General features: G+C 36.2%; 1 protein-coding gene across 4 annotated transcripts in view; it reads left to right on the forward strand.

The window, feature by feature from the left end:
• Window positions 1-23,593, forward strand: part of Cdk8 (cyclin dependent kinase 8) — a 133,482-nt gene that overhangs the window by 33,636 nt on the left and 76,253 nt on the right. The window contains exon 2 of one of the 4 annotated variants that reach the window (XM_033759968.1): window positions 3,576-3,712. The exons of the other annotated variants lie outside the window; for them this stretch is intronic. Within the exon in view, the coding sequence (XP_033615859.1) occupies window positions 3,633-3,712 (80 nt within the window). The 5' untranslated portion in view covers window positions 3,576-3,632. The remainder of the gene's footprint in view (window positions 1-3,575; window positions 3,713-23,593) is intronic. 4 annotated transcript variants of the gene reach the window in all.

Genomic DNA, 23,593 nt, shown 5'->3' on the forward strand with positions numbered 1-23,593 from the left:
ATATGGGGGCACCAGGGCTTGAACTTACCAACTTGTGCTTGTGAGGCAGGTGCAGTACCACTGAGCTAAATCCCTGGCTCTACTTATACTTTTATTAGTATGTTTGTAGTACCTAACAATTATTTTTATCATGGGGAGTTGGTATATGTGTATAACACATTTTAGTTCTTATAACTTCCCCTCCTCTTCCTCTCCCTCACTCCATCTCTTTCTTTTTGTTCTTTTCTATCCACTATTCCCCATCTCCTTCCTAGTTCTGTCCATCCCACAGATTAAATAAAAAATGAAGTTGTTATTAAGATTCATTTGGCTGCAAAAAATGGAAGATTCTGTCTCAAAGTGATTTAAATTGTAAAGAAATTTCAGTTATCTCACAAAGCCATTGGAGTCATCATTTCAGGCAGTTTCCAGTTATAGTACTTATGGTACATACAGTACCTCATAGTGTCATTTTCTTTCTCTTTCCTTATTATTGTCAGTGTCAACTTCAAAAAATAGATTTTTCTTATAGATGCAAAGTAGTTATCACAGGCTTGAGACCCATGCTTCACGAGTCTTTCTTCTGTCATTCTCTTCTTTACCAGGAATTCCACCCAGCAATCTTTATCTCGTTGACCCAATTGAGTTTAGATCCTGTTCTAGAATCAGTCACAGGCAAGGGAATTAAGATTATCTTTGGATTAATGTGGCCCACAGAAGGATGGGGAAATGAGGTCATCTTTTTAGGCACATAGTAACATTAGGTAAAATCAGGTAAACCTGGAAAAAAAATCAGTATTTTTATAAAGATCAGGAAGAATGGCTATTGGGTGAGTTACAAATAGTGTCAACTATACAGTATGCCAAATCCTGTACCAATTAATATTTGTCACTCTCTCCTGAAGGTATCCCTCCTCCTCTAATCTCTATTTCTCCTGTTTGTTCTTATCTTCCATTCTTGTCTTGTTATGATTCCTTCTTAAATTTCCAGAATGTGGAGATTTACTTTAATGGTATTCAGCACTGTATTCATTCAGTAAACTTTCTTAGAAATCCCCCCCGTTTGATAGAGTCAGATATTATTCTGGTGTCTTTGATTTGCTTGTTGATTTCTAGCCTTCATTTCTCTACTTCTCCACTCAACATCGTGACATGAATACTATCCTCTCAGGCTCATTTTCTTCTAAAACCAGTTACATAGCAATTTTTGACTCATCATTTTTTCAGTTAATTCTCTGGTTAGGTTAGTTATTCTTTCTTGTGGGATGTGAATTTGTATTTTTCTATTAATTACCTTATTCTCTGCCCAAGATTATGACTATCTTAGAGGCAAGGGTTCTATTGAGTTATATCTTTTATCTCCTTTAGCAATCATAGTACTTAGCATATTAAAGAGCTTAGCAAAGACTAAAAAATAGCCCTACTGTAAATGAGATCCTCCAGGGCTGGGGATTTAGCCCAGTCTTTCAAGTGCAAGCGCATGGTTCTGAGTTTGATCCCCAGTACCAAAAAAACAAAACAAAACCAAAAAACAAACACATTAGAGCCTCCAGGAGGGTGATGAAAGAAAAATTGAGAGGATATGGGTACAAATGAAAGATTGATGCCATTTGTTGACTTAGTATCAATTTTTAAAAAAATTTACTGAATTTAAAAAGTGACTAAACTTTCATGTTTAATCAAATATAAGATTGGGGCTGTCGTTAACATAAACCAGGAAGACGTGTTTAGGTTTTAGACCTAACGAGGTGACAGAGCAAATTGATAAGCTGATTGGGATACAGGGATAAGATTCATTTTTTAGGCATCCCCTGGAAATCCTGTGTGAATCAAGCTGTGCTGGGAAGAATTGCATACATTACCACATTTAATTTCTATAATATAGGTCAATAGTATTGCTTTTCAGATCAGTAACATTTCAAATAGGTTAAACAATTTTATAAAACTTGATTTGAGGAGAGTGACTTGATGTTACTGTTCAGGGTGAAATAAGGCAGGACTGGGGACAAGGAGCCCTTGTTAAACACCTCCTTCTTTAACTCAGAAGTGGGATGGTATAGACGGAGTGGCAATAGGTTGGAGAAATGGGATTTTATAGAAGTAATAAAGAAGAAACATAAAATGTCCTCCAGGCTAGGTAAATAGTAAACCAAAAGAGTTTGGCAAGTTGTAATGATCAGATGACCTGGAAAAAGGGAGAGAGTGGAGAGAAAGTTTGGGATTTCCAAGTGTAGCAGCAGATCTCTTTGGGTGGGCTCTCTTGCTGCTTTCACATTAAGTGCTTTGCTAGTTCTGTCTTTTAAGGCAGAGGAAAAAATGTAGGAGCTTTGACAGGTGTTAATTTTCTGATATGCTGTGGAGTGTCCATCACTATCTTTTACTCACCAAATGTTCCAAAATTTAAAAATTTTATTTCTTCTCTCAAATTTTGTTTTGAAGATAAGTCTTTTAAGTTTATCTAAATTGTCATAATTAGAACTCTTGAGAATTGGTCTGTTTGGAGGAATGAAATTGAGTAATACAAGACAAAGAACTTTTCCAAATTTCTACTAACCTCAGTCTTAACACTTTGCTTTTAGTTCAACTTTTAAAAATCATATTTTATTATAATTATTAATACATATTATAAGTATTAATGGGTTTTATTATGACATATTCATGCATGCCTATATTGTGCTTTGGTTGTATCCTTTCCCAGACCTCCACAACCCTCTCTTACTCTGCCATCTTTTCCTCTCTTCTTCACCCCTTTACCCTTTTTCCCTAGTAGTTCCTGTGCTGCCTTCAGGTCATCTTTTTAACTACCATTCTAGCTTCCAAAAAGAGTAAATGTGATATTTATCTTTCTGCATCAGACTTTTTTTGCTTAACATCATGGCTTCTAGTTCCATTCATTTTCCTGCAAATGTCTTTATTTTGTTCTTCTCTCTGGCTAAGGGTTAGTGTTATATGGTATGGTAGTTCTATTTTTAGGAACTTCAATACTGTTTTCCATTGTTGCTGTACTAATTTACATTCCTGCCAACAGTTTTTTTCCCTACATCTTTACCACCATTTTTGTTTTATTTTGATGATAACCATTCTGACTGAGGTGATATGGACTCTCAATTTAGTTTTGATTTGTATTTAGAAAGCAGTTCTTTTAGCATACTTAATTAAGTTTTTTGAAAGCCCATCTAGTTACATCTTACCAGGGTTATATACTGGAAAATGTATTATTAGGCAATTTCATAGCTGGATGAAAGTCATGGAGTATTCTTATACAAACATAGATGGGTGTATCCTACTACAAATCTATGCTATATGGCATGTACCATATCATTGTGCATGTAGTCAGTCTACTGTGAACCAAAACACCATTATGTGGAGCAGCACTATCAATCTGCCATCTAGTCTTTGTCAGGGACTATTTCTGCTGACTTTTCTTCCACGAATGAGCCATACTTTTCTGTTTCTTTGTATACTTTATACTTTGTTATTGTTGTTGCTATTTAAAAAAAGATATCTGAATCTATTAATGTAGTAGCTCTGAAAATCAAAGTCTCTCCTTCTTCCAGGGATTGGTTTATTTTTATTTTCCTTTTTGATTTTTACAGACGAGTGATGATGAACCATTTAGAAGTTTCAGTGATACAAACAGACTGCAGCGGCACATGTGTCATAGGTTTGCCACCACTGTTATAGACTGTCTCAGTGTCAAGAATAAGCCTGAGACTTACAGTACTATGAGCAGGTATTTTTTAATTTCCCTACATAAAATGTGTATTATTTAAATGCCCTAATCCTGAATATCTTTTTCTCAAAAATGTAAAAAGAAAAATAATAAAGTAGGGGAAAAGGAGTGTCAAACCTTTAAATCATCTAGAAATCATTTTTTAGGAAGGGGAGCTTGCAATGATAAGATGAGGGGCAGCCACAATACATTATGTTCTGTACCTCGTGGAAGAAAGGCAGAAATTAGAGCAAAGATCCCTAGTATTTTGGGTGCACAGAGCCTTTTTCCCTCACCATGGTTCCCACAAAGCTCTGTGCAAGCTGCTGTATCAGCACACGCACATCTGCCTGAGTGGTAGGGGTGGGAAATGGGTAGCTCTTGAGTTACAAAAAGGAAATGCAATGAAATTAACTGCAGGCCTTTTCTTGGAACTTGATCCACCCTTTGACAGATTCCAGGGTTCCAAAATGTTATAACAAGCTGGGGATTTAGCTCAATGGTGCCCCTGCCTGCCTTGCAAGTGCAAGGTCCTGAGTTTGATCCAGGTACCAAAAATTTAAAAAAATAAAAGGAAAATCCAAAATGTTACTCAAGACAGAGACTGTCAGTACTATTGCTGTCTATGTGTAGACACAGCTTCTTAGTGCTTCCCACTCCATCATCTTCCCAGAATCCTTTCATATTGTGCTTTATATGAAACACTTTTTAATAATTACTTCTAAACAATGTATTGTCATTATTTCAATTTTATATGTGAGAAGACAGCTTAAAGAATCCAAAGTAACAAGGCTAGGAAGAAGTGAGCCTAAACTTTAAACCCAGGCAGTCTGATTTGAGAAAATAATCTCAAGCACAATGTTATATTAGCTTGCTGCAGAATATTCAATCCCTCCAATACTCTCAAGGAAGTGAAACTATCAGCACTTATACAACTTGCTATTCCTTAAAATAGCCTTAGGCTTCTTCACCATAGGTATAACTGGAATAAAAGAACACCTTTTATTTCCTATATATTCCATGTATAGAAGAATGCCCTTCTTTTAGCTAACTACATGAGTTAATTATTAAAAAAAATTTATTAATGCACAGATGCACAGAAACAATAAATGCCGGATCACTGATACCCAGTCTACTTGCATAGATATGAAAATCACTTGTTCACAGGATTGGCTAATTTCTGAGCCTGTAGGCATCAGCGAGGCAAGATTAAGAGTAGTGCCAAGTGTTCATAATAATCTCAGTGGAGTCCTCCAAATGTGTGCCCTGGTACTTGGTAAGCAGTTCCCATGTCAACTACAAATGTTTTGTCTCAGGTATGGCCCTGATCTGCTGGCGAGTAAGAACTTTGCCCAAAGTAAACTGGCTTCTGTAACAGCTATAGCTGCTATTGGCACTGTGCCTTAGCACAGTGGCTACCCAGCATCTACTCTGACATTTTTGGAAAGAGAGCTACTGGGCGTGATTCTTTCCCTACCTTCTAGGTCTAGACACCCAGAACAAGAAGGGCTTCCTTAACACAAGTATTCCCAGTGCTGGGGTCTGAGTGAAGGTATGCTTTATTTCTTGAAGAGCATTGTGGACAGTTTTTTCCATTTTAAGAGCTCAGACTCAGATCCTTTGAAAGCCTCACATTAAGGCTTTGATATTTCTGCAAAATTGAATATACATATTCAGCAAAAGCTGACCATTTCCAGGAAACAATGAAGCTGTGGCTCGGTAGTACAGAGCCTGGAATCACAGCCTGGATTTGATCTATTGGCAGTTGTTGTTTCTCAGATGTAGGAATGTATCTCCAGTATAACTGAAGAAATCTCTCAGCCGTTTTTTTATTTTTTTTTGAGATCTTATATCCTTTTTAGCTAGAAAATTGAGTTTGGTTAGTACAGTAATACCTTGTTTTATGAACGCTTCTGTTCATAAAAATTTTGCTTAAGTTCATGAATGCTGTACCAGGTGACAAATGTGACAGCAGCCATCTTCCCTGCACTAACTCAAACATGGCTATCGCTCTGACATGGCTTCCCCTATTCAAGATCATGGTCCCAGAGAGACATGTGCACATTTGCTGTGAAGCCTTTTTGCTGTGCTTTTTAGCACACAAAGTACTGCATAGTATTATTCAGTATAGCCTGGCTCCAAAGAAAGTGTAGAGCAATAGTGGTAAAAAGAAAGTGCAAAAATAAAATAAAACAAAAGTGCAGAATGATAATGACAGTGATAGGAACATGCAGAGCAATAATGAAGGTAACAAAGTGCAGAGCAAGAGTTGTAAGGTTGTGAAGAAAACCACTGAATTGAAGAAGGAAATTATAGAAAAGGAATCTGGTGTGTGTGACTGATCTGGCCTCAGTACAAGATGGGGAGGTCAACAATCTTGACTATTTTGAAGATAAAAATGCCAGTAAAGTTGTTGATGAAGCAGAAGGAGTACAGTAACAATGTTAACCAAACAGAAGACACAAGTGCTGGAAGAGGTGGAAATACTTGTTACTGTGGTTGAATAATCACAGCTGGCAGATGGTAGTGTTAGTGAAGCTTATGATCTATGAAAAAGCAAGGAAATTGCACAGTGACTTAGTGCAAGAAAACTCCTACAGATGCAACAAGTGATGAATTTAAAACTAGTAGAAGATACTTTGATAAATTCCATGTCCTGGTTACTTTTCTCATTGGTAATACAAAATACCCAACACCCAAAGTTAGAGGAAAAAAGGTTTATTGTAGCATACAATAATACCAGTCCATAATTGGCAGGGTGGGGTGGCAGGCAGAAGATAAGAAAGACAACAAAGTAGAAGTAGTGTAGAAGCAGCAAGAGATAAGTGACCTTCTTTCTGTCCTTTATATCCTATCCAGGTTATTTACCCATACGGCAGGTTACATTCACATGTAGGGTGGGGCAGCTTTAATCCTAGCCTCTCACCATGAATCAATCCCAGCTTCACGTTCTTGATACGAGCATCTTATACCCTAGATCTAACCACCTCCAAAAAACTCTTACCTATGACCACGTGAGAGTTTAGGGGGACATCTAGATCCAAGCTATAACATTCTGAAAGAGAAGTGGCATCCACAATATGATCAGACATGGTGGGGCTTCCTGTTCCAATAAGGCCACTACAGAATCCGACAAGAAAGAATTTGCAGAATTTATGAAGGCAGAAGGATACATCATGCAACAGGTATTCAGTTGTGATGAAACAGGGCTCTTCTGGGAAAAGATGCCAAACAGAATGTATGTCACACAGGAAGAAAAGGCACTGCCTGGGGCACAAGCCCACAAAGGATGGATTGACCTTTTTGCTGTATGCAAACACTAGTGGCAATATGAAGATTAAGCCACTACTGGTGTACCCTTCCCAGACTCCTCATGTATTCAAGGAACAGGATGTGAACAAGGCCAGACTGACTGTCATATGTAGGGCCAATGCAAAAGCTTGAGTCGCAAGGCAGTTGTTTATGGAATGGCTACATGAGGTGTTCACACACACTGTTAAGAAATATCTTTTTGACAGCTAACTGCCTGAGAGGTACTTTCTGATGGACAATGCCCCGGCACACCCTCCAAGCTTAGTAGATGATAGGATGCTGATTATGACTTCATAAAGGTCAAGTTCTTCACACCCAACATGACATTTCTTCTGTAGCTCATGGACCAGAAAGTGGTCTGCACCTTCAAGAAGGTGTACACAAAGGTGCTCTTCAGCAGGTGTTTTAATGTCACTGAAGAGTTGTCTTTGACTCTGAGTCCTGGAAAAAAACATTTCACCATCTTCTACTGCATCAACCTTATTGACAAAGCCTGAGAAAATGTCACATACCAGACCTTAAACTGAAGCTGAGGAAACTGGGGCCAGACTGTGTCACTGAATGTGACTTTGAAACGTCTGATACACAGGTAGTGGAGAAGATTGTGTCCCTGGGGGAAAAGTATAAGTCTAGGTGTCAGTGGTGCTTACTCAGGACATTGTTGAACCATGAGGAGCTGATGACAGAAGAACTTAACTCCCAAGTGAGCAGCAGAAGGTGCTTGTTGCAGAGCATTCCACTGAGGAAGAGGAAGATGGAGAAGGTTAGCAGTGATGTGATAAAATCCATTATGAAAAAATGGAATGAGTGTCAAGATTTTTTTGAGAAGCACCAACCCAACATAATGGTTATGAAGAGTGTTGAAACTGATAAACAACAAGGTAGTCTCTCAATTCTGGAGGGTTATGCAGTGCAGGAAAAAAACAAGTGACAGACTTTTTGTCAAAATTGACCCTGCAACTAAGAGACAAAGAAGAAAGGAAACCCCTAATGGAAATTTCCTAGGTGTCTTTATGGAAGGGAACTCTCCTTCTAACATCTTCCCCACTTGCCTACTTGTCTTCCATGTCAGAAGTCACCTCAGGCAAGGTTGTTGTTCTCTTTATTCGCACTGTAAGGTACTGAACTTTGTTTCACATTTTTGTGGTTAAAAATATATATATGGTTCAGAACCGATAAGCCTTATTTACATTGAACCTTGTAGGAAAATTTGATTTGGTTCCTTACCAAAATCAGTTCATGACCACATTCTTAGGGATCAGAACAGATTAACCTTATTTACATTGAACATTAGGGGAAATTTGATTTGCTTCACAATCAGTTAGATTTGCAACCAGAATCATGGAGTGGATTAAGTTGGTAAATGGAGTTACCCTGTATTATGGATGGATAGTTCCCAGGTTAGGCTGTGTATTATAGTATAATGTATATACTGTAGAAGGGTTCCTAGTGTAAGTTCTAGGTTCCTTAAGTTCTTTTCCAAAGCCTGAGTGATAACATGGAACCATCTCTAAAACCCTGTGGGAGAACTGCCTTAAGCATATTGCTGTTTTGAGATGAAATTTTTCCCATTCAAAGACAAATAAGAATTAGAAGTCTAGGTGGAGAGGAATAGGAAAAAAAAAAAAAAATCTTTGAAGTCCAGGACTGAGAATCAATTTATGTCTGCTGGACTTTGGAAGAGGATTGTATATTGATCTGCCACTAGAGGGTGGATTAGGACTATAACCTTACTGTCAAGGCAGAGGTCTTCTACCTTTTGATCTTCTCTCAAAGGATTTATTCTGGGGAGGATGGGAATATTGCAGGGGAACTGACAAGGCCGCAAAAGGCCATGTTTGAAAAACCTGTCTAGGAGAGGCTGGAGATGTTTGCAGGATTTTTCTTTGACAATATCTTGTTTTCAGTTAAGAAGAACCAGAATCTTTTAGTTTTATAACTGCCAGTGTTGCTGATTTTGCCTTCCCAGTTATTTCACTATACTGTGTGACAGGATCTACTTGCTGACTAGGCCAGGGAACTCTGGCATAGTCTTAAGGGGCAAAATCTGTTTTGCCTTTTTCTAGAATTGGAGAATGGCTCCCAATTTTAATAGTAAATCCCTTCTTGATAGGGGAGTAGAACATCATGAAACAATTAAAAATTCATAGTTGAATATTTGACCTTTGAATTCATATGTGAAGCAGGAGTAAAGCTCTGACTAGGGCTCCCTTCTGTCCCAATTATGGCTATACATTTAGAGGAGGGTTTACTTGAGGTTAAAATTGAGTAAACTACCGTGTGTTAAGAAATTGAATTTACTTAACCATCACATCCTTACCCAGGGCCATTGCAGCTGGCCCCTGGACTTTTCATTCCTTTTCATCAGATTGGGCAGTGAGGGTTTTGGCTGGCCTAGCCCTTCTCTGAGAGAGGGCAATCAGTCCTCCAGTGTCATGGATCAGTCACATCACCCGCCACAAATAGAGCAGAGTTGTGTGCCTAATGTCTTGTTCCCTTACATTTCGTACAGAAACCTTTTCCTTGATTAACCTTGAGTTTTTCTTGGGACAGCATGGGTATAGTTAACGTCCTGCCAGTTGCAGTGGCCATAATTTTGGTCAGTCTTTGCTCTCAGATCTTACTCCCCTCAGCATTCTGATTGTTGAACACAGAAAAGGCTGTGTCCTTCCAGCAGTTGGGTTGAATGGGTTTGTGAATCCATTTGTTAGTTTTGTAATTTGTACCAAATATCTGGAACTTACTGTTCATTGAACTACTGTTCCATTATGACATGTTCCTCCTTGAAAGATGGATCTTAGTTGGCATATTTATAGAAAGCCTCTTCGAGCACACTATGAAAAACGGCTAGATTTTCCTTTTTACCTTGTACAATCTCACCTTTCATAGTTAAATTAATGTATATTTTTATTACCATGATAAGAGTGATCATAATCTTAAACTCAGGTCTAGACCACCTACAGTATTATAGCTTCAATTTGGTTCTGTAAGAGGGATAGTTACCTCTCCTGCATGATTCTTATCTCTTTCTGCAGCATAGAATTCGTCTGTATTTCTCCTCAAGTTCTCTAGGATTCTTTGTTTTTCCAATGGGATACAATAGTAGCCAGGACAAACTGGACATTTTACCATGAAAGATCAAAAGCTATAGAGGGTATTTGAAAGATATCTGCAAACCTACTAGGATCTTCTGAGAATTGGTCCAAACATTCTTTGCATTACTGGATGTCTGCCTCTGAAAGATACCTGCACTTGGATAGTCAGTCTTCTTGACCCCTGTAACATCTTTCAGGTGCAGTATGGGCTGTGTGTTTTAAGAGTCAAAAGTTCCCCTTTGTGTATGTCCTGCATGGCTTCAATGTGCCTGAAAATCACAAAGAACTATGGGGCATTGGGTGTCTCTGGGGAGCTAGCCATTGGTGGAGTTTCTGAGTCAGTAGGAGAGGGTGTCACTGATGCATTGGCCTGCGGAGACTGTCTATTAACCATTGAGAGACTCATATTCCCCCGAGAGACAAGTAATAGTCTGCAGAGGGATTCATCAATGATATCACTTCTGGTTCTAAAGCCTCTTTAAGTACTGTGCATCTTGGGCCTTTGCAAGGGGGATGGTTTTTGGTAGAGAACCATAAATCCCTGAATGTAAGGGATCTCAGACTATTTTCCTTCTCTTATGCAGGAAAGATCTAACTGGAGAATAGAATTATAATTTAGACTGTAATGTCATGGGCCATTTCTCCCCATATCCTAGTTTATACTGTGGGGTAGCTATGTTGTGATTGATGATGTTTTTGGTTTTTTTCAGATTATCAATAGGAGTCAGATTGTTTCCAGTTACTATTATATGTTCTGCTGAAGCGAGCACAAATTGTTTCCATTTATTAAGAATACAACTTAATGGTGAGATCAGTGGAGTTAGTAGGATGTTTCCCATGGTGCTTTGTGGACCATATGGAGACAACAGAGAGAAGACGGTCTGGGTGTCTTCATAAGGATATCCCTACAGGAAAGAGGTCTGTTGAACTCTGGGGCATCTCCTTAGAGACTTCTGCTCTTAACAAGATGTCTCTGGTGAAATTGGTGGCACCAGCACCCTTTAGTTCCTTAGATATCTCCACAGAAAGAAGTCAGTATTATGGAGTCTCCTGAAGGCTTCTTCACAGAAGGATGGAAACCTGTTGAGCTCTGGGGTATCCCTTCTGCAGACTCAGATTTTCCACCAGATGGTCTCTGGCGAAATAGGTGGCACTGTGCCTTAATTCCTTAGATCTTTTCATAGCCCATGGACCATTCTGACTCCTAAAAGACCAAGATAGAGTCCTTTACTGGTGGCTACTTCTAACCAAATGTCAGATTAATATTCTTCCCATTTATACAATAAAGGAAGATTTGGCACGGTGGAGAACTTGACAGCTCACTGCAGCTGGAGGAGAGAACAGTATAGTACATATGTCATTAATTAGAGAGAGCAATGAATAAAATCGATTGAAGGAGAAATGCTAAGAGAAGTTTTGGTCTTCTGAAGGCAGAAGAGGCAAGTGAGAAGTAAATATCTATTTAAGCAGGAGATAAAGTCATTTTTGTCCCCCAAAGAGAATGAGAAAATTCAACAAAATATCAGGAAGAACAAAGTGTGGAAGCATAAGAGACAGTGTAATGTAAACTTTACATTGCACGTATAAAACATACCTGCACGGTGTGTGGAACTATCTTGTGCTTCTTGGAGCCTAATATGCTCCATTCCACAACTGGGACATCCTGTCAGCAGACTCCTTAATGGCTTTTAACTGACCCATGCTGGCAATGAGTGACTGGAGTCACAAACGGCAAATATGTGGAAAAGAAATACATGGAAGAAGGAGGAAAAAAAAAAATCCCCAGAAGGTATCTCACCACCTGGCTGGGCTCATCAAGACATCCATAACAAGACGCAGTATAAGGTTTTGAAAGGTGGAAAAGAGAATAGGAATCACCAATAAGATTTTAGGCAGATTTGTCATGAGAAACTTTAGAGGCCAAAAGGTAAGTATGTTCAAAATGCTAAAAGAAATAAACTTTGTATCAAGATTTCTCTAGCAAAACTATGCTTCAGAAGTGAGGAAGAAATTAAGACATTCTCAGATCCATAAGACACGAGTAAGTTTATTATTGCCCTACAAGCAATGTGTAAAGGAGTTGTGTAGGTTGAAATGAAAGGACACTATAGACAGTAATTCAAACTGAAATGATCGAATAAAAGTTAAATATGTGGAAAGTTATAAAAGACAATATTATTGTAACAGTTTATATCGCTTTTGTTTTCTGTATGATTTCAGACTAATAATACATTTTTTAAAACTACTAACCTAAAAGTTGTAACTTTGGTTTTTATCTTAGTTACTTTTTTCATTACCAAGACAAAATACAGTACTGGACACCCAAAGTTAAAAAGGAGGAAAGGCGACTTTGGTTCATAGTTTGTAGAGGTTTCAGTCCCTACCTAATCAGCTGGCTCCAAGGCAGGATAGCATAGCAGAGAGATATTACAGAGGAGAAACAGTCCATGCTATGGCAGGCAAGAAGGCAGCAAGCAGCAGCAGCAAACTTGCCTTCTTTTTGTCCCTTTATATTCCATCCAGGCTTTGAGCCTATTGATTGGTGGTCTTTGCCCTTAGTCTACATTCACACCCATAATCCATATTCACATACCCTAATCCAGCTACCTTCAGAATTTTCCATCTATGAGTGCATAAGGCTTTGGGGGGATATTTAAATATAAGGTCTAACAGTTTGTAAATCCACATTTTATTTTCTTCATAATCAAGAGATTAATGAATTTAAAAGATTATTTATGTTGGGAGGCACAACATATATAAAACTGGAATTATGTGATACCAACAACTGAAAAGGGTAAGATTTTTTTTTTGTATCGTATTACAGTTAAACTACTATAAATTTAGAGGATTTTTTTTTATATTAAGATGTCAAATGTAATCCATGGTAACCACAAAGAAAATAGCTGCAGAGTATAGACAAAAGGAAATGAGAAAGAAACTTAAATATTTCATTACAAAATATTTAACAACAAAGAAATTTGTAATGCAGAAAATAGACCTAAGAACCCTCTAAGGTACCCAGAAGCTAAATAGAAAAATGGTAGAAATAACTCATTCCTTAATACTATTTGCCTTTAATGTTAATAGATTAAACTCTCCAAAAGATAAAGATTGCATAATAGATAAAAACAATCCACCTATGTGTTTCCTACAAGAGAATCACTTCAGGTTAAGGCACAAGCAGATGCCAATACCAATCAAAAGAAAAGTGAGACAGCTATACTAATAATGACACAAAATATACTTAAATCTAAAAAGCTTACAAAGATAACACATTTTGAAATTAATTTTATTGGTACATTTAAGCTATACGTTATAATGACAGTCATCATTGCAAATACGCATCTTTACTAATCCATCTTGGTTATTTTTTTTTCCATTCCCCCGCCCTCCCTTTAACCCCTCTACCCCTATCTACAATGACTTTGTTTCTGTTCTTTTCTTCTCATATTAATTCCATTCCCTTTTTTCTTTCTTCCTACCCCTATCCCTGCCACTTCTCCTTCTCCTTTGCACCTTTTCTTCCTATTTCACATTATCTGTTATACCTTTTAGTCCTTATTTACACTTTGTTTCTCACACTAGAGAAACAACTTGGTATTTACACATATGTGTCCTGTTAATTTCACTTAAGGGTATGGCCTCAATGTGCATCCATTTAGCTATAAATATCTCTAGTTTCTCAAAGGTTTACTCTAGTCTTTTTTTTTTTTTTTTTTTTGTACTGGGGATTGAACTTGGGACCTTGTGCTTATGAGGCAGGCAGAGGCACCACTGAGCTAAACCCTCAGCCCATCTCAAAGGTTTACTAAAGCAAGTGAAGTAGCACTTGTAGACATTTACATGTCTAATGACAAATCATCAAAATAAATGAAGGAAAAATATGACATGGAGAAGTAGATAGTTCTGCATTTATTAGAGACTTCAATACTTCCCTCTATAATGAATAGAGTAACAAGTCAGGTGTGATATTTATTAATGTATGATATTTATATCACACATATATAAGGAAATTATGGACTTAACATAAAAGTATCTATGACATATGCAGAGTTCCAACAATAAAAGCATATTCATTCTCCTCAGGTGCACATGGGACATTTTTCAAGACTGACCATATGGTAATCTACAAATTAAGTTTCAGTATGTTGTAAAAATAATATACAAATTATATTCTCTGACTACATTAGGATGAGATTAGAAATCACTAACAATTAAAATACGAAAATTCACAAAATATTAAAAACACATTCATTAAGTGTTCATTAGATGAAGAAGAAATTAAAGTGGAAACTAGAAAATAGTAAAGATGAATGAAAATGATAACAATATACCAAAATTTGCAGGATACATCCAAAGTAGTAAAAGAGGGTAGCAAAAGTAGCAAAAATAACAAAGAAGAGTTAAGTCAGTAAAATTAGAAATAAAAGTGTAGCTATTACTACTAATTCTATAGAAATAAAGGATTATAAGAATATAGTATAAAAATTGCATACCAATAAATTGGGGGTAAACTAGATGAAATGAATACATTTCTAAAACCAAAATCTATAAAAACCAAATCTGAAACAAAAAATTACAGTAGATCTATTAACTAATTGGAAGTGTGAATTAGCAATGGGAAATCTCTTGATAAATAAAGTTTTTGACTTGAAGATTTCTTTAATGAATTCTACTAAACATTTTAAGGACTAGTAAAAGTATTTCAAAAATTTTAAAACAACACCAAAACAGAAAGAGTACTTTATAAATCATTTTATTACCTTAACACTAAAGCCAGACAGACACTACAAGAAAACCATAGAACAAAGTCTTTTATAATCATTTTGAGAAAATACTCCATAAAATAGCAACAAAACAAATTTAGTGGTATATTAATAGGATAATATTCCATGACCAGGTCATCATATTGATTTTAAACATATATCTTACCATTGAAAGGTGGTTCTTTTCCATCACTGGGACAAAATAACCCACATAGACAACTAAAGGAGACATTTATTTTGGCTCACAGTTTCAGTAGTTCAGTCCAGGATCAGCTGCTCCAAGGAAGAAAACATGTTAGATAAGGCCTGGTGGAAGAAGCAAAGAAATAGAGAAGGAGCCAGGTCCGAGAATGTACTGTTCAAGATCACACCACTAGTCAAGCCACACCACCTGACAGCATATTCAGCTACTGAATTCTGAAGCCACTGATGAGTATAGTGTTGCCAGGATCAAATCACATTCCAAATACACGAGCTTTTGGGGGAACATTTTAGATCTCAATCATAGTGTTACAGAATTTAGGAGATCAGAGAGACCATGAGGTAAAACAGGAAGATTTAGACACATACCAGCTCAGGGGACTCCTATACAAAGGCTGAGCCTAGACAAAGGAAGGACTCAATTTTATATATGTGAAGGGGGTTGGTCTACCTGATGGCTTAGAAATTGGAACAAAGTCAGTCAGTCAAGCAATGACAGCTTTGCAGCTTAGTATGTCTTGGTGGCCTTGGTCAGGTAAAAATAGGATCTTAGGAGAACAAGAGGTTGTGAAACCTTATTTACAGGGACAGAGTTCTAATTTATTTGTAATAAAACAAAGAACGACAGCCAGTAGGGAGGGAGAAGTCTAGGGAGACTTGCTTAGGTGGGGGAAACTTGTTTGTTTATTTTTTCTTTTTAAGTTCTTCCTCAATAGCAATATGTAAATTAATCAGTGTAATCATGTTAGCAGAATGAAGAAAAAACCCTAGTGTTTATATCAAAGCAAAAAAATTAAAAATAAATAAATCTACCCTTTCATCATAAAAGCCCCGAACAAACTAAGAATAGGAAGAAACTCAACCTCAATGTTATATAACTCATTCATAAAAATCTATGGTAAATATAATACTCAATGGTAAAAAACAGCTTTTCTTGTAACAGGAAGAATACAAAGATGCTCACTTTTACATCTCCTTATCATAATTCTAGATTTTCTAGCCATAGCAATTTAGCAAGAAAAAGAATTAAGAGACATCAGCTGGAAAGAAAGAAAGAGTTTATGTTCGCAGACAACACAGTCTTTATGTAGAAAACAAGATTCTATGCATACACACATACATACAAAGTTTGTTTATACTAGTAATTGAGCAAACTAGAAAGAGACAAAATTGACCCTTAGAAATGATTTGTGTTTTGTAATTAATAAAGTTTGAAAAACATCATAAAAGCAATTCCATTGATTTATTTATTTGCAATTCCTTTTATGGTAACATAAAAAAAATCCTCAGGAATTAAGGAGGCAAGTCTGTTAATTGAAAATAGAAAACATTATTGAAAGAAATTGAAGAGGACATAAATTAATGGAAACACATCTTGAATTGGGAGATTTAATATTGTTAAAATGTTAATGCTACCCAAAGGGCCTCCAGTTTCGATGTAGTATCATCAAAACCCAAATGACTTTTTTTGGAGGGGCAGAAATAAAAAAAAATTTATTCTGAAATTTTATGTGGAACTTCTGCAGACCCCGTATTCACACCAGTCTTGAAAATAAAGAGCAACACACTTTTTGATTTCAAAACTTACTATAAAGTAACAGTAATCAAAACACCGTGGTACTGTCATAAAAACAAAAACACAGACCAATAAAATAGAATAGAGAGCCTAGAACTAAGCATATATAGTGAAATGACTTTTGACAAAGATGGTAAAATTCAGTGGAGCAAAGGACCATCTTTTCAACCAATGGTGCTGAGAAAACTATCTTCCACATGCAAAAGAATGATTTGATCCTACCAACACCCACATGCAAAAGCTACCTCAGATATAAAACCTAAAACAAAACCCAGAATAAAACAGGGCAAAATTTCCTGACATTGGATTTGACAGTGATTTTTGTGTCTATAACACCAGAGACACAGGAAATGAAAGAAAAAAATAGATAAATTGGACTGCTGTAACAAAAATGGTTAAGTGATAACTGTTGACCAGGTGTAGAGAAATTGGGACTTTAGTGCGTTGTTGTAAGAAATGTTACATTATATAGCTAGTATGGAAAAGAGTATTGAGGGTCCTTAAAAAAAAAACAAGAGTAGGAATTACCCGTATGATTCCACAATTTCACTTCTGGGTATATGTCAGAAAGACAAGAAAGCAGAATATTCAGTTGATTGTACACATGTTGACAGCAACATTACTCACAGTAGTTAAAATGTGGAAGCAACCTAGGTGTCTGTGGGAAGATGATTGGATAAATAGAATGTTGTGTGTACTTTCAGTGCGGTGTTATTAACCCTTAAAAAAGAAGGAAATTCTGAAATGATAAATCATGGTTGAATCTTGAGAACATTTTATTTAAGTGAAATAGAAGAGTCACAGAAAGATACTATATGATACACTTTTATGAGTTACTTATAATTGTCCCAAACAGAGACAAAAAGTAGGATGGTGATTGCTTAGGAGCTTGGGCCTGGTAGAGTGGAGAGTTACTGTTAGTGAATATAATTTTAATTTTATAAGATGAAAAGAATTACAGCTATGATGATGATGGTTGCACAACATTATGAATGCATGTGATGCTTTTAAACTGTACACTTAAAAATGGTTAAGCTGATAAATTTTATATCGTGTATTTGCTACAGTAAATGTGGAGTGAAAGTGTCTGTCATAATCCATGTAAATTGTGTAACTGTGACACTTTTTTTTAAACTACCTGTACAATTTTCCTTATGAACTTCTAAGTTAAAAATAGTATTGTGTGCAGTCAGTAACCTAAGTATGTTAAGGAATTATCTCCTTTACTTCTTCTGTATTCACATGTATAACTTTATGTGTATCTATATGTCTGTATTTAAGTATATGTAGTTATATGTTTACATGTATTATTTGTGTTAGATATTTGTGCATAAATATTTGTATCCATAGGTGACCTAAAATCTACCCTTAGAATTAATAACCAAATTTTGTAATGTAGCAGGATACAAAATCAATACATAAAAATCAGTAGCATTCTTGTGCACTAATAATGGCCCCCCTGATAAATTAATTAGGAAAGAATACCATTCATAATAGCATCACAAAAAATCAAATACTTAGAAATTAACACAGCTAGGAAATGAAATACCACTGAAAAGAAAACTATAGTTCACTGTAAATAGAAATCAAAGAGGACATCAGAAATAGAAAGATATCCTGTTCTTGGATAGACAGAATAATCAAAATGGCCATATTTCCAAAATTGCTATACAGACTAGCATAATCCCAATCAAAATATCAATAGCATTTTTCACAGAACAGGAGAAAACAGTTCTAAAATTTATGTGAAACTAGAAGAGACCCAGAATATGAGAAGCAATCTGGGTAACAAGAGTAAATAAAAGCTTTACGGTCCTGGACTTGAAGTTATATTGAAAAGCTACAGTGATAAAAACAGCCCAGTACAGGCACAAAAATAGACATGAGAATCAGTGGAACAAAACAGAGGATGTAGCAACAACCCCCATTCAACTATTTGACCTTGAATAAGAGCTTCCTCCCAGTACACTGGAAGAAAGATAGCTTCTTTAATAAATGGTATTGGAGAAACTGGCAGTTCACTTATAGAAGATTAAATCTAGACCCATGTCTCTCATCATATACTAAAGTAAAATCAGAATGAATCAGAGAACTAAATGTTAATCAGAAACAACCTGCTGAAAGATTAAATAGGTAAAACTTTTGAAGTCATAGGCGTAGTCAAAACATTTCTGAACAGGACCGTAGTTATACAAAGTTTAGTACCAAGAATCAACAAAGGGTATCATATCAAATTAGAAGACTTCTTCACAGAGAAGAAACAACCAGCAGAGTGAAAGGACAACCTACAGACTGGGAAATAAAACTTTGCCAGCTAGAATATATAAAGAACTAAAAAAAAAAAAAATCAGAGTCTTGAAAATAAAAGACCCAATCAAAAAATGGGCAAGTGAGATGAATAGACACTTAACAGAAGAATTACAGTGGCCAATAAGTACATGAAGGAATTGTCAATATTGGTGGCCATTAGAGAAATGCAAATTAAAACATCCCAGAGTTTCTCTCTTATCCCAGAAAGAATGGCCATGATCAAGAAATTGAATAGTAACAATCACTTGTGAGGCTATAGGGTGAAAATGGAACCCATTTAAATTGTTGGTGAGAATGTAAACTAGAGCAACCACTGTGGAAATCTACTAATGTGGAGGTTCCTCAAAAAATTGAAGCTAGAAATTCTATTTGACCCAACTATTCCCCTTCTAGTTGTATTCCCACAAGAGGTAAAGACATCCTGTTACAGTGTTACCTGCATACCTGTGTTTATAGTGGCATAATTTGTAATAGCTAAATCCTGTAAGCAGCCTATATGTCCAATATCATATGAATGAATAAAGAAAAGATGGTATTTATGCACAATGGAGTACTACTCTGCTATAAAGAAAGATAAATTTGAATAATTTGTATAAAAGTAGATGCACCTTGAGACCATGTTAAGTGAAATAAATCAGACACACAAGCTTAAATATTGCACAGTTTCTCTTATACCAGAGTCCTAAATTGTATATAGCAAAATAAAAGATAATAGAAAGTAGGGAGATGGATCTCTCTCACATACAAGGGGGATCAATGTATGAAGTAAGAAGAGAAAAAGGATGCAAAAAGGAATTCAGATGTGTTATGTACATGTACCAAAATTCCACATAAGTGTGAACATTGTGCACTGCAAACTTGTATTAATAAAACTAAAAGATAAATATGTGTGTGGAGAAAGCATATATGCATAATCTTCGCCACAGATATACAAAATACATTTTATGTAGTTTCAGAAAGCACGTGATTTGTGTATTTTAACATGTCTTTTAAGTGCTTAGATTTTGACATATGTAAAGTGCTGGATAAATGCTATCACCAACTGTGGGAATTCCATTTCTGGTCTTTCTACTAGGAAGTCCCATTGTTGCACTTGGAATGAAGTGGGCTTTTTGGTATTCTAGATGGTTGGAAGCAAAAGCATAATTCTTACTCTAGGGAAAGTACTTTGGTTTACAAACTAGGACATCTCAGGACATATTCTGTTTGAGTATTTTTTACAGAATAGTATCAAGTTATCAGATATAAAAAGTTTCTATTGCTACAGAGCTTAAGCTTCTCCAATCTGGCATGGTCTTACAGGAAATTACTGGCAGCTAGTGTTCTCACTCGGTGCTCATCTACTGTGAGATTTGCAGCCTCTTTTCTATTTTATATGGCTACCTCACTTCTGATAAGGTATCACATATTTGCCTAAATATAGTAAGGCTTTAATCCAACTTAATGTATAATTGGGAGTGGGGTGGTAGGTGGAAGGAAATAGTTTCAGGAACGCAAAACAGGTTTCTTTTCAGTTTTTCATTCACATGAAGCAGTGTTTCTGTACTTGAGACTACTATTAGGCAACCAGGATGAGTTTATCCTTCCCTATTTCTTCCATTTGTTTATGTTTTGAAAATAATGAAATTTTTAGGTTAGTACTTGTTACTTGAATCTTTAGCTGTTGGTGATAGCTTCCTAAGTGGTCTTGTTACCTTCAGACTTGATCCCTTTTAATGTGTGCTGGGTTGTGGGATGCTTCTGAAACTTGAGCCTAATTAGGTATTGCTTATTTTATTGTGTTTAATGGTGTTACGCTTGTCAGCTTCTCATCACTGGGGCAAATTCTTGACTTACATAATTTAAAAGTAGAAAAGATTATTTTGGCTCACAGTTTCAGGGGCTCCAGTCTGTGGTTCACTGGCACCAAGACAAAAGCATCCTAGTAGAAGGGCATGACTGGGGAAAGCTGCTCACTTTGTTGCAGCCAGAAAACAGTAAGGTGACAGACAGAGGAAGAAGCTGGGGACAAGAGTGTTTGCTTCCAGGTTATGCCTGCACTAACCTACTTACTCCAACCAGGCCCCACATCCTATAGTGCATTCATCTCTGAGCTCATCAATGGGTTAATCCAGGGGTCTATATCTGTGCTATAGACCAGTATGTGCTGTGACCCATTGTGAACCTGTCTACACTGCAATAGAAAAACATTCCTCATCACTTGCATGCCTGATCTTAGCCTCCTATCAAATCAGTGCTGATGTTAAATTTTCACCAGTTGCCAAAATGCTACTATGAACTATGTATGAGCGGGATGTAGGCTGTATGTTTCTTAAGAGAATCTAATGCCCAGTGATCTGAGGTGAACCTGAGGTGGGGATACTAGCCCTGCAGAGTGGCTGCAAAATTAGCAAGAGATTTGACTGCATACAGACCATAATAAATCAACTGCTTGCAGATTCATATAAAAACCCTATCACTGAATGGCAGGTGACAAGCTGCAGCTGGTGGCAGGCTTTATAATGGCGAGTGAGTCACTTTAAGTCAAAATCTGTTGTTTATTTTAGTCCATGCCTGGCCCACTCATTTTATTTACCACCACCACACCCACACACACATCCATATATGTAAAAATTGTCTTCTATGACAAATTCTATGAAACCCATCCTTGATGCCAAAACTTCACTAGATTAATCGATTGATGAGGTTGGTGCCCTCATCGTCTCATCACCTTCCAGAAGCCCCATCTCTGAACTCATAGTCTTTTATACTCCAACTTTTAAACATCTGTGTGATTCAGTTGAAAGTTTGATGCATTTTATGTATTTTTGGTTTTTGCTGCATTCAACCCTTCACTGCCTTGTGATACAGTTTTGGGACTCCTATAACAGTGGAACATAGTGAAACATATTTTGTTCAAACTCTTGTGCCTTGAATTTTTCTAGGTGACATATATATATATATATAAAATTCATGAAAAACTTCTAAAAATTTCAATTTTTGGCATAAAGATTAACTTTCCTCCCATTGCACTAGTGTCCCCAGAAGTCAAGAAATTCTTTTATTTTGGATAGTGGTGATTCCATGTAATTGGTTGGTTGTTTTTGAGTAATTCATAGAACTGTGTTAAAAAATGCTGCTGAGTATGTGACATACTATCACTGTAATGTGTCCAGTGCCTTGTATACTTTATTTTTCATTCCCTTACCTCTGTCTTAGTATAGTTGGGCTGCCATAACAAAATATAATAAATCGGATGTCTTAAACAACTAGCATTTGTTTATCCCAGTTCTCAAGGCTGAGTGAAGCCTAAGATATCAAGGTTCTGGCCAATACAGTTTCTGGTGAGGGCTTTCTTGGCTTGAAGATGGCTGCTTGCTGCTCAATGCATCCTTTACCTGGTGGTGAAAGAGACAACAAACAAGTGGTCATTTATTAATGTCTCTGAGGATCCCACTTTCATGATATCATTTTGACCTAATTACCTCTTTAGTCCCTATCACCAAATATTGTACCATCACATTGGGGATTAGAACTTCAACAAAAGAATTTAAGGGGACACAGTTCAGTCCATACCATTGATTCATTGTCTTCACCCATTTTGACAGGCCTTATTTATTTATTCAGTGTATTTTATTCCAATTCACTTTCCAACTCAAATGTTTTTATTTGCAAGCTAATATTCATGAAAATATGTTTTCAGATGTAGTTTTAGCTTTTTAAGTAAGTAACTATGGGTTGCAAATTTTTGCTGTTTATGGATCCAGTTCATTGCTTTTGGTCAGGGATTTTATTTATATGCATAAACTACATTACTTATCTATTCATGGTGATATATAGTTAGTATGCCTCTGTCTTTAATAAATGCTACTTTTTTGTAGCTATGGGAAACCCTTCCCTGTTATACATAATTAAGAAAGCCATTGCTGGCTTAGGAAATATATATACACTACTATACTAGAGTAGTCCCTAAAATGTTGGTATCAGTTTGTATTCCTGGTAGCAATCCATGACAGCTTCTAATCCACCACATTTTTACCAGTTTAAGTGATAACCATTAAATACTGTTAAATATTAGTCTTAAAAGATACTGGAAGTAATGTAGGATGCAAGAACAAGAATGTAAATTTTCTTAATAGAAAAACTTGTGGTCAGATTTTGTTATATTTGTTCAAGCTTAACACTGTATTAACTAATGGTGCAGTAAAGCCTCTCCATATGAGTAGAATTGTAATGTGTTCAAATCTCATCCTGTTCAGTTTTTTCAATAGTGAACATTCACAATATTCTTTTCAATTTTTGATTGTTGTTGATGGGTAGAAAGTAGCTGACTGATTAGGTGGGTATATTTGCCAGAAAGGTAGAATTTTCAAAGGTGAATTAAGGGGAAAACATTTCTAGGGAGTCACCACATCACTCCTGAATACTTAGGATTGTTAACATCTGAAGTGCGACATGTGGATTTTGTTGTGATGTTCAGATCATTCATTTGCCTGAATGTAATAGTTCTTTTAAGAAAAAAGATGTTTTCAGGCCAAGTAGGAAGAAATACAGGAGACCAACTATTTTGTTGAAAAATATTGTATATTAATTTCTATTTTTAATATTGATTTTTCTTCTATTATTAGTGTTAAGAATAAAAGAATGATTATAAATGTCCAGT

Source organism: Fukomys damarensis, unplaced genomic scaffold (genome assembly GCF_012274545.1).
Source record: "Fukomys damarensis isolate Sample0158 unplaced genomic scaffold, DMR_v1.0_HiC HiC_scaffold_38, whole genome shotgun sequence".
Taxonomy (NCBI): domain Eukaryota; kingdom Metazoa; phylum Chordata; class Mammalia; order Rodentia; family Bathyergidae; genus Fukomys; species Fukomys damarensis.